Here is a 13584-nt window from a genome sequence, read left to right on the forward strand (position 1 = left end):
GAAGAGAAGAGAAGAGAAGAGAAGAGAAGAGAAGAGAAGAGAGGATTGCATAGGCCAAGTGTGGTGATGCATGCTTTAAAAGAAAGGCAGAGGTGGTAAATCTATGAGTTCAGGCCAGCCAGGGCTTCAGAGAGATCCTGTCTCAAAAAATAAAAGGGGTGGAGGAAGGATTCACTTGACTCTGTTCCTGTTGTCTCATATATTATGGTACCAAACTAAAACAATGTTAAAAAAAACACTATACACAAGGTTTTTTTATTGACAGTTTTAATTACAGAAAAACAAGAACACATATGACTTCTTGTATGTGTGAAACTAGACAGCTAATGTGATTACCAAATGTCATCTGGTTCTTCATGAGAAAAGCCTGGAGAACTAAAGAGAAAAATTAGATATTTCAAAAATTCATGCCAACTTCTAGATCAGTAGTTCTCAACCTATAGGTCACAACCCTTTCAAAGGGGTCACCTAGGACCATCGGAAAACATATATTTACAATTCATAACAGTAGCAAAATTACAGATATGAAATAGCAATGAAAATAACTTTCTGGTTAGGATGAGAGCATATCACGAGGCATTTTTTTAAAGGGTCACAGCATTGGGAAGGCTGAGAAGCACTGCTCTAGATCTTCAGAATGGTCCTACTCCTTTCTTGTAGTATTTTTGCCCTCACTTACAATTAGTATCAGGGTCAATTTCACAAGTCAAATCACAATTGACTTTTTTAAGCCAATGGCTTTTTATTCTGTTCTGTTTTGTTTTTTTTAATGCAATGTCTCCTGTGTCTCAGGCTGGCCCCAAACTATATAACCAAAACTGACCTTAAAAATTTTTTAAATTTTATTTATTTATTTTATGCATATGAGTACACTGTCACTGTCTTCAGACACACCAGAAGAAGGCATCTTATTCCATTACAGATGTTGTGAGCCACCAAGTGGTTGCTGGGAATTAAACTCAGAAACTCTGGAAGAGCATCAGCGCATTTAACCACTGAGCCATCTCTCCAGCCCCTGACCTTAAATTTTTAATCCTCCTGCTTCTACTTGAGTAATGGAATTACAGACATGTGGCACCATGCCCTGTTTATGAGTGTCTGGGATTGAACCCAGGGATTTCTATCTTCTAGTTAAACACTCTACTAACTGAAGTAAATCCCCATCCCTTTTAAATTCGTAACTTTTGAGAGTCTTACTATGTAGTCCTAGCTAGCTTCAAACTCTTGATCTTCCTGCCTCAGGCTGCCGAATGCTGGAATTAACAGAATATACTACCATACCCAACTTTCAAAAGTAGCAATTTTTACTGATCCAATGATTTCTTTAAGGCAAGCCCAACCATCTGATCATTTTTAGCTGACAACATGAGCAATACTGATTTTCCTGAGGGACAGAGTGTTTGAAGGAAGTCATACCTTTCATCCTTGTCACTAGGCAGCATCATGTCCACCAGTGAGCATTCTTTGCCCGATTTTTTTGAACTCTGACACAGGATGGAGAAAGAAAAATTTTGAAACACGTTAACTTCAAAAAAGGCCAAGAATTAGCACACTTTGATTTCTCTAATAACTATTTTGGAAACATATATAAGAGCCCAAGAAAAGGCCTCTTTAAAGTGAAACTTAGCAAGCACATCAAAATAATCCATAGCATGTATTTTCAGTACTTATAATTTCAGACAGAAAAATGTTTCACAATCTATAACTTAATGAAACATCAAATAAAATAACCTATCAGATACAAAATTACAAATTAGAATCTCTTTAATGTTTTACCTTAGTTTTAGCTTACTAAGGTTGAAATTTCGTCAGCAGTGTATGTGTTTTACAGAATCCTGGTTCTATTTCAAGTATTCACTTTCTAGCGTTTAATCTTTCTGACTTCAGTAGAGAGCACATGAACCAAGGTTGGGATAAGCCTCCCCAGTGCCTCCCCTCTCCTCCACCATCTGATTGCTATCCATAGCACAGGCACCTTATCTGCACTTGATTGTTCCTGTCTCTGCTGGATGATTTTCATGTATTTTTCTAAAGGATTTTCACCATGAGCTGATTTGTCTTTCTGGTCTTGAACACTCTTTTCTAATTCTTCTTCCATCTCGATCTTAAGTGACTCTTCGATCATCCTCTAGAAATAGACCAGTGCCAAAAGAGGAAATACATGAACATGTTTTAAAAGTTTAAAGTCTTAAAAATCATACAGTAAGATCCTTATCCTGGAAGCACGACTTGCATACCAGAGACATGTGTGTTTAAAATGAACTATCAGACAAACAAACATGTCATTTCAAGGAAGGAAGGGATTAACTTGGAGGCCAAGAAACATTTTTAAAGCATGTTAAGTAGCCAAGAGTAATCTATCTGCCTTGCACTAAAATGAGAACAAGAAAGACAAGGAGAGGTAGACAATGATGTGTGTGCCTAGATGCCACTGTGGACTGAGTAGATGCACCTCCTTGCCCTAGCTCTTCTAGCTGGTGAGCTGGCTGTCCTGGAGTGTATATACAGAGGGAAGTTATACAACAGATTAGAGTACATGTGGATGTCTTTTCGAAACCAAGCTGCTCAGAAGGAGTACAACAGGAGAGGAAAGAGAATGCCTTTGAGGTCACCTGCTGCTTCTCTGACCTCACAGCATTACTGGCTCACAGCCTTGAGCTCAAGGTACCTGCTGAAGGTGTCCACTGGAGAAACGTATACAGAGATTTAAGTGACACATTACCCGCTCCTGCTCTAGTTTTTCCAGCTCTCTTCTTTCTCTCTCTAGAGCTTCTTGCCGTTCACTCTTCCTTTGTTCTTCTCTCTGCCTGCGTTCTTTCATGCGGAGTTCCCATAGCTGCTGTTCTTTTTGTTCTCCAGTTTGGCTCTGAGCAGCACCTAAAGGACAGAAAACAGAGTGAGTAGCTACCAGCATCAGATTTTTCAAATCGAGTCTTCTGCAGCCTTGCTGCTCTAAGCTGCTGATCTATTTTTATTGTTTTCCAGCTCCCAGACTGACCCCTAGCAACACTGCTAGACTTTTACTTTCCTGAGATGGATATAAGCCACCACACCACAAGTGACCCCAATATCACCCCTCTACACCATATCCTCTTCATTCATCTCTTCTCTCCATGCTTCAGCCTCTCCATAGCAAATCCTACAGTTCTGCCTTCACGTTTCAGTACAATCCATCCCCTAGCTTTAGAACTATTAGTGCATCAATAGGGGGTTTCAAAACCATAGCAATTTCAAAAACCCTTTCTCCCTACTCCTAAAAAAGATGCTCAGGTCATCCCTACCTGCAAACAGAACAGAACTCCCTCCTCTTTATCCTCTGGCACTATTGCCACTATTCAGTTTGCACAGAACTGATCCTGGTCCTTTCTAGGGATCCTTTTTTTCCCTCCATTGTTATTCAATGTATGCAGGAGTTTTGCTTGCATGTATTATCTGTGCACCATGTGCATGTAATGCTTGAGAAGGCCAGAAGAGAGCATCAGATCACTTGGGACTAGAGTTACAGACAGTGGTGAGTATGTGTGATAGCAATTGAACCTGGATCTTCTAGAAAGAGCAGTTAGTGCTCTTAGCCACTGACCCATCTCTAACCCCTAATTATTTCCATGTCTTAGTTCATTCCTGGCCATTTCCCTCAGCCTACCAACCATGTTTTAATGGGATTTCTGTCACAGAAATGGAGAAGTCCCAAAATGCTAGCTTCCTCCCAAAGTTATATTGGTTCTTTCATCATCGCTGTCTAGGTAGGCCATGGACATACATATCTATAGTACTAGCATCTTAAGAGGCTGAGCCCACAAGTTCAAAAGCAGCCCAGGCAACAGAGTTTATCCCATATCCACTGAGCAATCAGTGCTTGTGTGTTTATCCAATTCATCTTGCTGCTAGAGACAGTTCCTCTGTGAGGTCCTCCTTACCCTCCAAGTGATACATAAATATGCACATTACTTGCCAATACATTATACCCTCTTTCTAAAAAAAAAAAAGGAAAAGAAAAAATCCTGTGTGCTTATTTTCCCCACTTCTATTTCTTCTGAGCAAGGCTCATGTTTTAATTACTTGTCTGTTGTCCCCTTTCATTCTTGGCACAGGTCCCTGCCCTTCAAAGGTTTAAGTCTCAGTTTCACAGATAATGATGCTGGCCAGTCTTTCATCTCTAGCCCATGATCTACATTTTTTTCACTCAAAAATGCTAATCAGCAACAATGCCACAGGTTCACCAAAGGATTTCAGACTCATGTGTTGTGCCTTGTCCTAGTTGCTTAGCAGGAGTAAAAACTAGCTTTACTGAAAGAGAACTGCCACACAGATCAATAGATCGCTCTATCTATCTCTCTATCTCTCTATCTCTCTATCTATCAATCATCTATCTACATACCTAACATCCAGCCATGCAACCAGCTATTTAATATATGTTTGTCATAAAATTAAAATATCAAAAGCTCACACTTGGAAGTAATTACAAGACATAATTACCCTGTCCTTCCTTTCCAGTGGAGGAGAGGTTACTGCAAATGGTTCTACTTTACCACAGGGAATAGCAATGACAAAATAAGACTGTGGTTGAGATAAAGGAAAAAGGCAGAAGGGAGGAGGAAAAGAAGAAGCAGAGCAGGATGAAAAAAGTGGGAAGAGGAAAGAGAGAGTAAGTGGAAGAATTATATAGAAACTTCTTTGGACACAAAAGCCAAGACCAGAAGCACATGCGTTAGGAACCTCAAGGACACCACATTTTTACCTTTTTTGTTCTTGGATAAAGAGGCAGAGATGAATATATGAGAATTCCTCAGATGCCCAAAACATAACCAATGCTACTTACTAATTATTTCCAGAGCCATGAATATAGTCTCCCATACATCTCAAGACAGAACATCTGGCTACTCACTGATTTTCCTTAGTACTTTGGCTACTTTTTTCAAGTCTGTGAATATGGCTGCTGCACCTTCTGCCTAGTGATGGCCTGGTAGACTCCTTCATTGTTGCACCCTCTTATCCCAGACTCTCCATGAAGGCAGAAGCTTGATTTGGCTCACTGATTATACCTAGCCCCTAGGCAACTGCCCAGAGAGAAGGTACTTGCTTGGGTCTGGTTAAATGAACTGCCTCCAAAAGCGCACTTACTCAGGAATGAGTATAATCAAAATCTCTTGCTCCTTTTCAGTAGCTCCTCATCTTCCTGAGTACTGTGGCTTCCAGAGTCCTTCCAGAGTACCAGGAAACTACTCTGCCATGGAGAGGCTTTGAGTATGTTGTGTGGGAGGTGTTAATGGTGTTCCTGTTTGGGCAGTACTAAGAGGCAACTTTAAGTAAGATTTCCTTTCAAGTTTGAGGCTGAGAAGAAAAGGACCTGGCTGTTGATGGGGCTGGAAGAAAGCACAAACTTCCTCTCAATTCTGCTCTCTGCTCCCTCTACAACCTGAGGGAGAAGTAGATAAACTGAAGAAGAAAAAAAAGCATGGGCCAGGCAGAAGTCCAATGACCACTTTCCTCCAGTGATTATGTAACATAGCAACTTTTCTGAAGATTGAAATATATGTTTTTCTATCCTAATTCATGAAATAAATGAAGTAAGACAATAAATACTATAAATGTGGCAATAGTAAAGCTATACAATGGGCTTGACCATTACTTCAGGTTTTTAACACAATTTCTAAAGATGATAAGGTTCCTTATGGGACAGTTTTTGCCAAAGAGGAGCCAAAAGTGTAAGTGCTCTGTCCAACTCCAATCACGTAAACAGTTTCAAAAGCCTAAGTGAGAAGTCTTCTCTTAGAGGTTTTCCTTAGCAGTTCGCACATGTTCACACAGGGAGAGTCCCTTAAGAATGAAAATGCCACAAGCCCAAGCCTCTGAATAATCTTTATCAAAGTCCTACAGGATCAGGGATGACTCAGCAGGTAAAAGCACTCACTACAAACCCCAGTTTGATCCATGAGAACTGACTGTCACAAGTTGTCCTTTGACCTCCACAGACAAACACACAAAAACAAACAAAAACACAAGCAAACTAAAAAACAATGTTGGGCCTAAAGAGATGGCACAGGGGTTAAAAGTGTTTATTACTCTTCTAGAGAACCAGCATTTGATTCCCAGAACCCATGACCAGGCAGCTCACAAATGCCTGTAGTTCTAACTCCAAAGAATACAATGTCTTCTTCTGACCTCCCTAGGTGCCTCCAGGCACACCCATGCACATATACAGACATACACCAATATACATAATTTAGTACGTATATGTAATAATAGAAGTGATGTAGGAAATAAGTTACAGAGCACACAGATCAGCATGCAATATGTAGCTATTGTTTACTGCTAGTTTAAGTAAGAAACCACTTACTTGGGTAGTTGTATGAAATGGGTCTAGAAGACAAAGTAGCTGCAGCAACATCTATGCCAGGCATGTCACCAGCAGGGTGGAGTCCTTCGTCTTCAAACTGGTCTAGCTTGTTCCCTGCATCCACATAATTGTGCCGTGAGTCCTTAGTAACAGTACCAAGTGTAGGGAGCACTATGCAGTGCAGGAGTGGGGGGTGCTTGGGAGTTAGGGAGTGATGAGGATAGATCATGGAACATCAAAACTGCCCTTTCCTGCAGAGTTCTAAATCCAACCACTTACAAAGTGCTCACCTCTCAAGTTCCTTTATATTTTAAAGACTTACATTTGCTTACAAAAAAAAATCAATGCAGTAATAGAGAATTCATTTGGTTCACTGATAAAATCCTTTGAGTCAATTTAAATATCAATGATGGAAAGGCACTCAACACTCTGGTACAGATGGGAGAACTTCAGTAGTTGAAAGCTACTGGAGTAGGGAAAAGTCAATTTTTGTGTATTTTTTTAGGAAAGAGGCTCCTGCTGGTTACCCTTGCTCTAGTAGATGGTCCTACACCCGTATACCTGTGCACATAGGGACAGCTCTGACTGAATTCAGTGATTTGGAAGGAGACATGGCAGGGGGAGTCAGGAAGGAGTTGAGGGAGAACAGGCAGTGGCTATGATCAAAATACATTGTATATATGCATGAAATTCTTAAAGAATGAAACAATGATTTAACAAAGTCATATTAACTGTTGAGTTAAAAAAATTAACAAATTTTACTAAGTCTTTTCATTTATGCAGAATATGATTCTTTCAGATATGACAATGAAATTATATACAAATGTAAAGAATTCTCAAGTGAGAAAGAGTTTCAGAGGTAATGGACCCTATATCCTTATTATACTTATAAAGTAGGGTGATAGAGTGGGAAGCAAGGCTATAGCCAGGCCATCATTTTCTTGACTCTCATCTTAATGTTTGTGTATCCATGTGGAGGTCAGGCCAATGCTCAGTGTCTTTCTCAGTCACGCTCCACCACTCTGTGACAGAGTTTATCACTCAACCTGAAAGTTCACTCACTGATTTGGCTAGGCTGGCTGGCTAGTGAATCTCCAGGGCATCCTCCTGCCTCTACTTCCAGTGTGTGCCACTCACCTAGCCTTTTTTATATGGGTGTGCTTTACAGACTGAGCCCTGCCCCAGCCCCTCATTTAAATATTCTTTCACCTCCATTCTATCAGTGAAGATAAGGTTTGCTTAAATTTGAAGAATCAACAGGATCAATATAACTTAATGAAAATATCTTCATATTCCACAGAAAGGAAAAAGAGTGAACAATGAAAAACTACTTACTCAAGTAACTTCAGCCTTGAAATATTAAAGAGTCACTTTATGGCATTAGTTTTTACTTGGAAACTATGAATTATACCAATTGTTTTCAAAGGAAATTCAAGTATACTCTAAAATTCTCTGTCACAGAAAGATGAAGCAAGGCTGTCAAGTAAAGGTGCCTCCCAATAAGCTAGACTACTGAGTTCAATGCCTGGGACACACAGAGTGAACCAAGAGAGCTGACACATGCAAGTTGTTCTCTCATCTCCCCGTGTGTGCTGTTACATACATGTGCATATACACATAATAAAAGTGCAATAAAATTATTTAAAAAGAAAAATAAAGCAATGCATCTACACATATCACAAAATATACATGTCCCAACATCTGACTGTTTTATTAAAAGAAAGCTTTCCTACATTTCTACTTATAAAAACGGATGGGTGTGTGTTAGGGTTGGGGTGGGGGTGAAGAGATGGCTCATCAGTAAAAAGAAACACTGGCTGCTCTTAAGAAGGACCCAAGTTCAATTCCTAGTACCCAGCACTCTCATGACAGTTAACAATCATCTGTAATCCCAGCCCCAGGGAATCTGACACCCTCTTCTGGCCCCCATGGACATAAGACACACAGACATATAGGCAGGCAAAAGACCTCTACACATACAAGTATATACAATTTTTTTAAAATGCTATATGGCTAGGAAGATTGGCTCCATGAGTAAAGTGCTTGCTTTGCAAGGGGAGGAAGCACCTGAGTTAGAGTTCCCAGAACCCACATAAAAAGGGTGATGATAGTGGGTGTCTGTAATCCCAGCATGACTAATGCGTGATGGAAGGCTAAGATAGGAGAATCTAATTAGTTAACTCACAGGCCATGGAGCCTGGCATATTGGTATACAATGGAATGATGAGACCCTGCCTTAAACAAAGTGTTAGGTGAAATAAGCCATCCGAAGTTGTCTTCTGACCTCCACAAAAGTGTCATGGCACATATGTAAACATGGACATATACACACAAAACTTAATATTCAAAACTTACATCTGAAAGGTGGTTCAAATTTTTCCTTATCTTTCAAAGATTGCTTGTCAACATTTGAAAACTCACTTTTATCTTGCGTTTCACTTTGTCTCTGATATAAACTAGATTGGAAGAATAAATACATGAACATGAAGTGTTAGTAACAACATAAAAAGCCAAGAGAATAGGGTAACACAAGTTGTCTGGTTGTTAAAAATAATTTACAGAATGTTTTGCTATTTTTTTTTTTAAGATAGGCTCTCTTTGGCTGGCCTAGAACTACATAGATCAAACTGACCTCAAACTCCTGGCAATTTTATCTTAGACTCCAAAATATAGGGATTACGTATATAAGCACTGATGCTTGGCTCTGACACTCATTTTTTCATTGGCTTATAAAGAATGGCTCTCTAAGTGCTGCACAGATGGCTCAATGGTTAAGAACACTGGCCACTTTGCTAGAGGACCTTGGTTCAATTCCAAGCACCCATATGGCTTCTGGAAATAGCCTGTAACTCCAGTTCTAGAGGATCTGATATCTTCTTCTGGCCTCTGTAGACACTAGGAAGGCATGTGGTATACAGAAGTAGATGGAAGCAAAATGCCATACACATTTAAAAAAATGCTTGCCCAGCATGTATGAGATCCTAGCTTCTATCGCAATATTAATAGAGAAGAAAAATGATAAATAAAAGTATGTATATGTGTGGTGTGTGGTGGGAGAGAGAAAGGCTCCAGAGGACAAGAGCCTGCCACCAGGCATTGTTCTTGGCAACTTGTCTATATTTACTCAGTCATCTCCCTTGTTACCACCCTATGCCCTGAAATAGACATCATTTCAAAGAATAGCATACTCTCAATACAATTCCTACAGTAGTTTTCCAGTAACCACTATACATTTTCTCTAAAGAAAAATTCCATGCAAACAAACAAATTCAGCACAAACCAGCTGAAGATGCAATTGCACAAGCCAAACTATATATCAAACTGTACTGACTTTACATTCTATGGGTCTTGGTGCTCTTTTTGGTTTCCTCATAAGAAAATTCAATATAAGCTGGGCTTGGGGTCTCATGCCTGTTGCCTCAGAGTCCGAGAGGCAGGCAGGCAGGAGGATCATTACAAGTTTGAAGCCAGTCTGGGCAATATAGCAAATCAGCCTGTATGAAAACAAAACAACTACAATCTAAAAGACATCAAAGAATATAAATGCCCTAGGACCATGGTAGACACACAAAGCAGTTTTCAAGTATAAACAGGCAGGATTCATAAATATCAGGTACCCAACTGGAGCCCACAAGTAGGGATTCAGAATCTCCTGTTATGGTCCTGTTGTGGTCCTGCCTGTGAATTACAGCTCAGGCAACCAGCTAGCCTCATCCACTTCTTCCTACTTTGATAGTCATACCCTAGTGTCCATCATTACTTCAGAATTTGTTTCAACGATACACAAACTGAAACCTTGTTTATATTTAAATGCCAAACATTTTTATCATTGTTTGTTTTTTGAGACAGAGTCTTTCTATATACCCCTGGCAGTCCTGGAACTCACTCTGTAGACCAGGTTGGCCTTGTACTCAGAGATCCATCTACCTCTGCCTCACGAGTGCTGGGACTAAAGGTGTGTGCCCCCACTCCTGACCCTCAAAACATATTTTTAAATGACATTTTGACATGTGGAATTTCTTCAACTCTCAAAATGAGCCCAATTTATTTGCTGTGACAACTTTATAAGCAAATGCCTTTCTGAACCAAATCCATTCACAGACCCAGGAAGATATTTATTCATACAATTATTGCACACTCTCCCTCGTAATTGAAATGACTTTCAAAGGCCACAAATGACTTTACAATCTAACTGTAAATTCCAGACTGCCACATGATCTTTAACATTGCCTTAAAAGGGCCAAAGGCATAAAGGTCAAAACAGCAGGTTAGTGGCATGACTCAACAGATGATGATGAAAAAAAAACTTACCATCCATTTTGCTCTGGAGGGCTGGAGAAAGGACCCGAGAAGCTGTGCCTAGATGGAACAGGTGATGACTGGGCTGTTCTCTCAGGACAAGGAGTAGGCGAAGCAGCAGGTGATGCAGACGCTTTGTCAATACAAGGACTGGAGGAAGTAATATGTAATCTCCTGAGACCTATGAGGAAGAATGAATCAGGGCAAAAATGTTACAACCTGCACGGAGAAGATATTAAAGTGGTTTCTTAAAAAAGCTTTATTAAGCCAGGCGTGGTGGTGCACGCTTTCGTCCCAGCTACTCAGGAGGCTGAGACAGGAGGATTGCTTGAGTCCAGGAGTTCTGGGCTGTAGTGCACAGAATGGGTGTCTGCACTAAGTTTGGCATCAATATGGTGACCTTCTGAGAGCAGGGGACCGCCACGTTGCCTAAGGAAAAAGTTCTATTAATTTGAAAATAAATCCTACATCATCCTCGCAAATAGCCAAGCTTGATGTGTGAGAACCAAAAAAGGTTCAAGCACCAAAATCAAACTGTAGAAATAACATGGGAGCATATAGAACTTAATCAGCAGCAAGACAAAGGTCATGTGCTCCCTCAACACTTCTGTGCTAAAGAAACTAGACCTTAATACCCTTTGTGTTGCCGACTTCTACAGCAATCCTGTGACATGGGAGGGCTACCACTGTTGAGCAGGGTATGGTAGGATGAGAACAGCCACCAGTGCTGGAGCAGACTCCTCCAGGCTGCATACTGAGCATGCTGCCCAAGTCTAAAGCATCTACATCACAAACCTCTGGACAGTGGCTTACCTTCCAGATACATTTCATTATCAAGACTTCTTCTCGATTTTGGATGGGGTGTAGAAGAGAGGCGTGTGGAGGAAGAGGTCCTGCATGGCCGTGAAACCACACTGCCCATGAACGCTTTGGACACATCACTCTTTTCTTCCTTCAGCACATCCGCAAGAGGCTGTTCAGAGATAACTCTGTCCTCTGCAGAAACATGTCTATCCGTGGAACTGGAAGCTATGCTTCTGAGAGCTCCCACTGAGTATACAGATGAAGGACTCTGTGCTGGCTGAGGGCTCCTAGGAGGATTCTGAGTAACTCTTTGATAATAAGCTCTGAATGCCTTTTCCAAGCGTTCAGCCTCTTGCTCTAGCTCTCTTACTTTGGCTTTAGTACTACTGGCTACAAACTCAAGGTCAGAGTCTGGGGAACTAGCCTCTGTTGCTGTATTTACATAAGGTGGAACCCTTGACATAACTGCACCTGCCATAACTTTGTTCGGTTCAAGGGGTACATTCAACAAATCCCCACTTGTATCTTCGTTGTGGGGTGCCATCTTGCCACTCAATAGGCCACTCAGGGAATGAATCAAAGAGTGCTTTGGATTTCGGAACACTTCATTCTCTAGAGCTGTAGGTCACAAAAAGAAAATTTGAGAAATGAGGAGAAAAGGTTATGAATAAAATTAAATTACACTTAAGAATATTTTTTAAAGTAGTAAAAACAAGCCTACATATTAAACAGTTTCTGAATCCATAGTCATATTAGCATTTACTGAAAGCTAACTTCATATAGCAAGCCTTTATAAACACGATAAATTTCACAATCTGTTATACATGAGTCTGTAATAACTATGTCTGAGAAATGAAAATATATAATTTACTGGGTACAGTCTAGCCAGATCTGAATGATAGCCAACACATTTAATAAATCTTTGTTTATTCCAACCAGCATGAAATATTCACACATTTGACTGCAATATAATTAGTCTCTTGCCAAGCCCAAGAATCAGATAACCTAGCCAGAAATTCCCACTGCTCTCTGCTGAGTGAGAAAGGGGATGGGGGTCTTCCTGACATATGGGCCACATAGTCAGCAATTCCTAGAGCTGCTGAGATTTCCCATCATAAATCTTGTGTCTATGCTGCCTCTAACCCTGCAACAGCTCCTTATGATGCTACAAAACCAAATGTACCCTGGGCTAGAGGTAAGCCATGTGGGTGGACTGCAGGAAGGCCTAGCTCCACTGAACTACTTTCGCATTACAAGACTACTTATAACTTCAGTGGCAGACAGTCTGACAAACAACTGCTAGCAGAAAACAAGGCATTGGAAAAGAGTTTAGAAATGAGTAAAGACCTAGAAATAAACTAGTTAAGGTGGAAAGAACAAGTGACTGATAAAAGTTCAAGCAGGAACTGAGGAAGACAAAAAAGGAAGGATGAAAAACAAGCTGAACTGTAACAAATATACACTGGGCCCGAAACCAACTGAAGAACAAAGCAGTCAAGCTTTTTTCCTCTTTCCATGAAACAGGGGGAGGAGAGACATTCACAACAAAGACAGTAATGAATCATTAGCAATAACTAGTGCCCAAGTGGCTTCCATATACCAGGTCATACCCTATATCTATTCTATCTTTGCCCACTATGGCCCAATAGGCATCATTATCTCCATTATAAATAGGGAATTTAAAGTTCTAAACATCTCATGCCCAAGATCAAACAACTTCAACTGAAAGCCAAAACAAAGCAGGTCTCTAACTCTGAAAGCAATGTTCTATCCTGCTTCTCTTGTATATTTATACACAAGTCTGGTAAGGAATATATAGATATATGGAAAAGCTTGTTAGCCTTAACAGACACACACACACACGAAAAAAAAAAACATTGAGATTGGGGCGGGCGGGGGGGAAGCAATAAGATACTCAGAAGGTTTAATGTTTACTTGCTAGTAAACATTTCAGTTCAATCCTAGGGATCCACATCAAGGAAGGAAAGAAGAGATTCCTTCCTGCAACTTGTTCTTGAACCTCAATATGCATCCCCACCCCCCACATACACACACCCCAAAATAGGAAAAAAATTAGAAAACAAATTTGGGACCATCTGTGCCACCTGCACACCTAATCTGTTTGAGATATCTATAAAGGTGAG

General features: G+C 40.4%; 1 protein-coding gene across 1 annotated transcript in view; it reads right to left on the bottom strand.

Moving 5' to 3' along the window:
- Positions 1–250: 250 nt before the first annotated feature.
- The window catches only part of Ofd1 (OFD1 centriole and centriolar satellite protein), a 41735-nt gene continuing 28401 nt past the window's right edge, over positions 251–13584 (bottom strand). Inside the window, exons 16-23 of the mRNA XM_028761947.1 lie at positions 11450–12058; positions 10649–10817; positions 8693–8793; positions 6338–6451; positions 2723–2877; positions 1976–2128; positions 1417–1484; positions 251–375 (exon numbers count right to left, since the gene is read on the bottom strand). Coding sequence (XP_028617780.1) covers positions 333–375; positions 1417–1484; positions 1976–2128; positions 2723–2877; positions 6338–6451; positions 8693–8793; positions 10649–10817; positions 11450–12058 — 1412 coding nt within the window. The 3' untranslated portion in view covers positions 251–332. The remainder of the gene's footprint in view (positions 376–1416; positions 1485–1975; positions 2129–2722; positions 2878–6337; positions 6452–8692; positions 8794–10648; positions 10818–11449; positions 12059–13584) is intronic.

Source organism: Grammomys surdaster, unplaced genomic scaffold (assembly GCF_004785775.1).
Source record: "Grammomys surdaster isolate TR1022 unplaced genomic scaffold, NIH_TR_1.0 131, whole genome shotgun sequence".
In the NCBI taxonomy this organism is placed as follows: Eukaryota; Metazoa; Chordata; class Mammalia; order Rodentia; family Muridae; genus Grammomys; species Grammomys surdaster.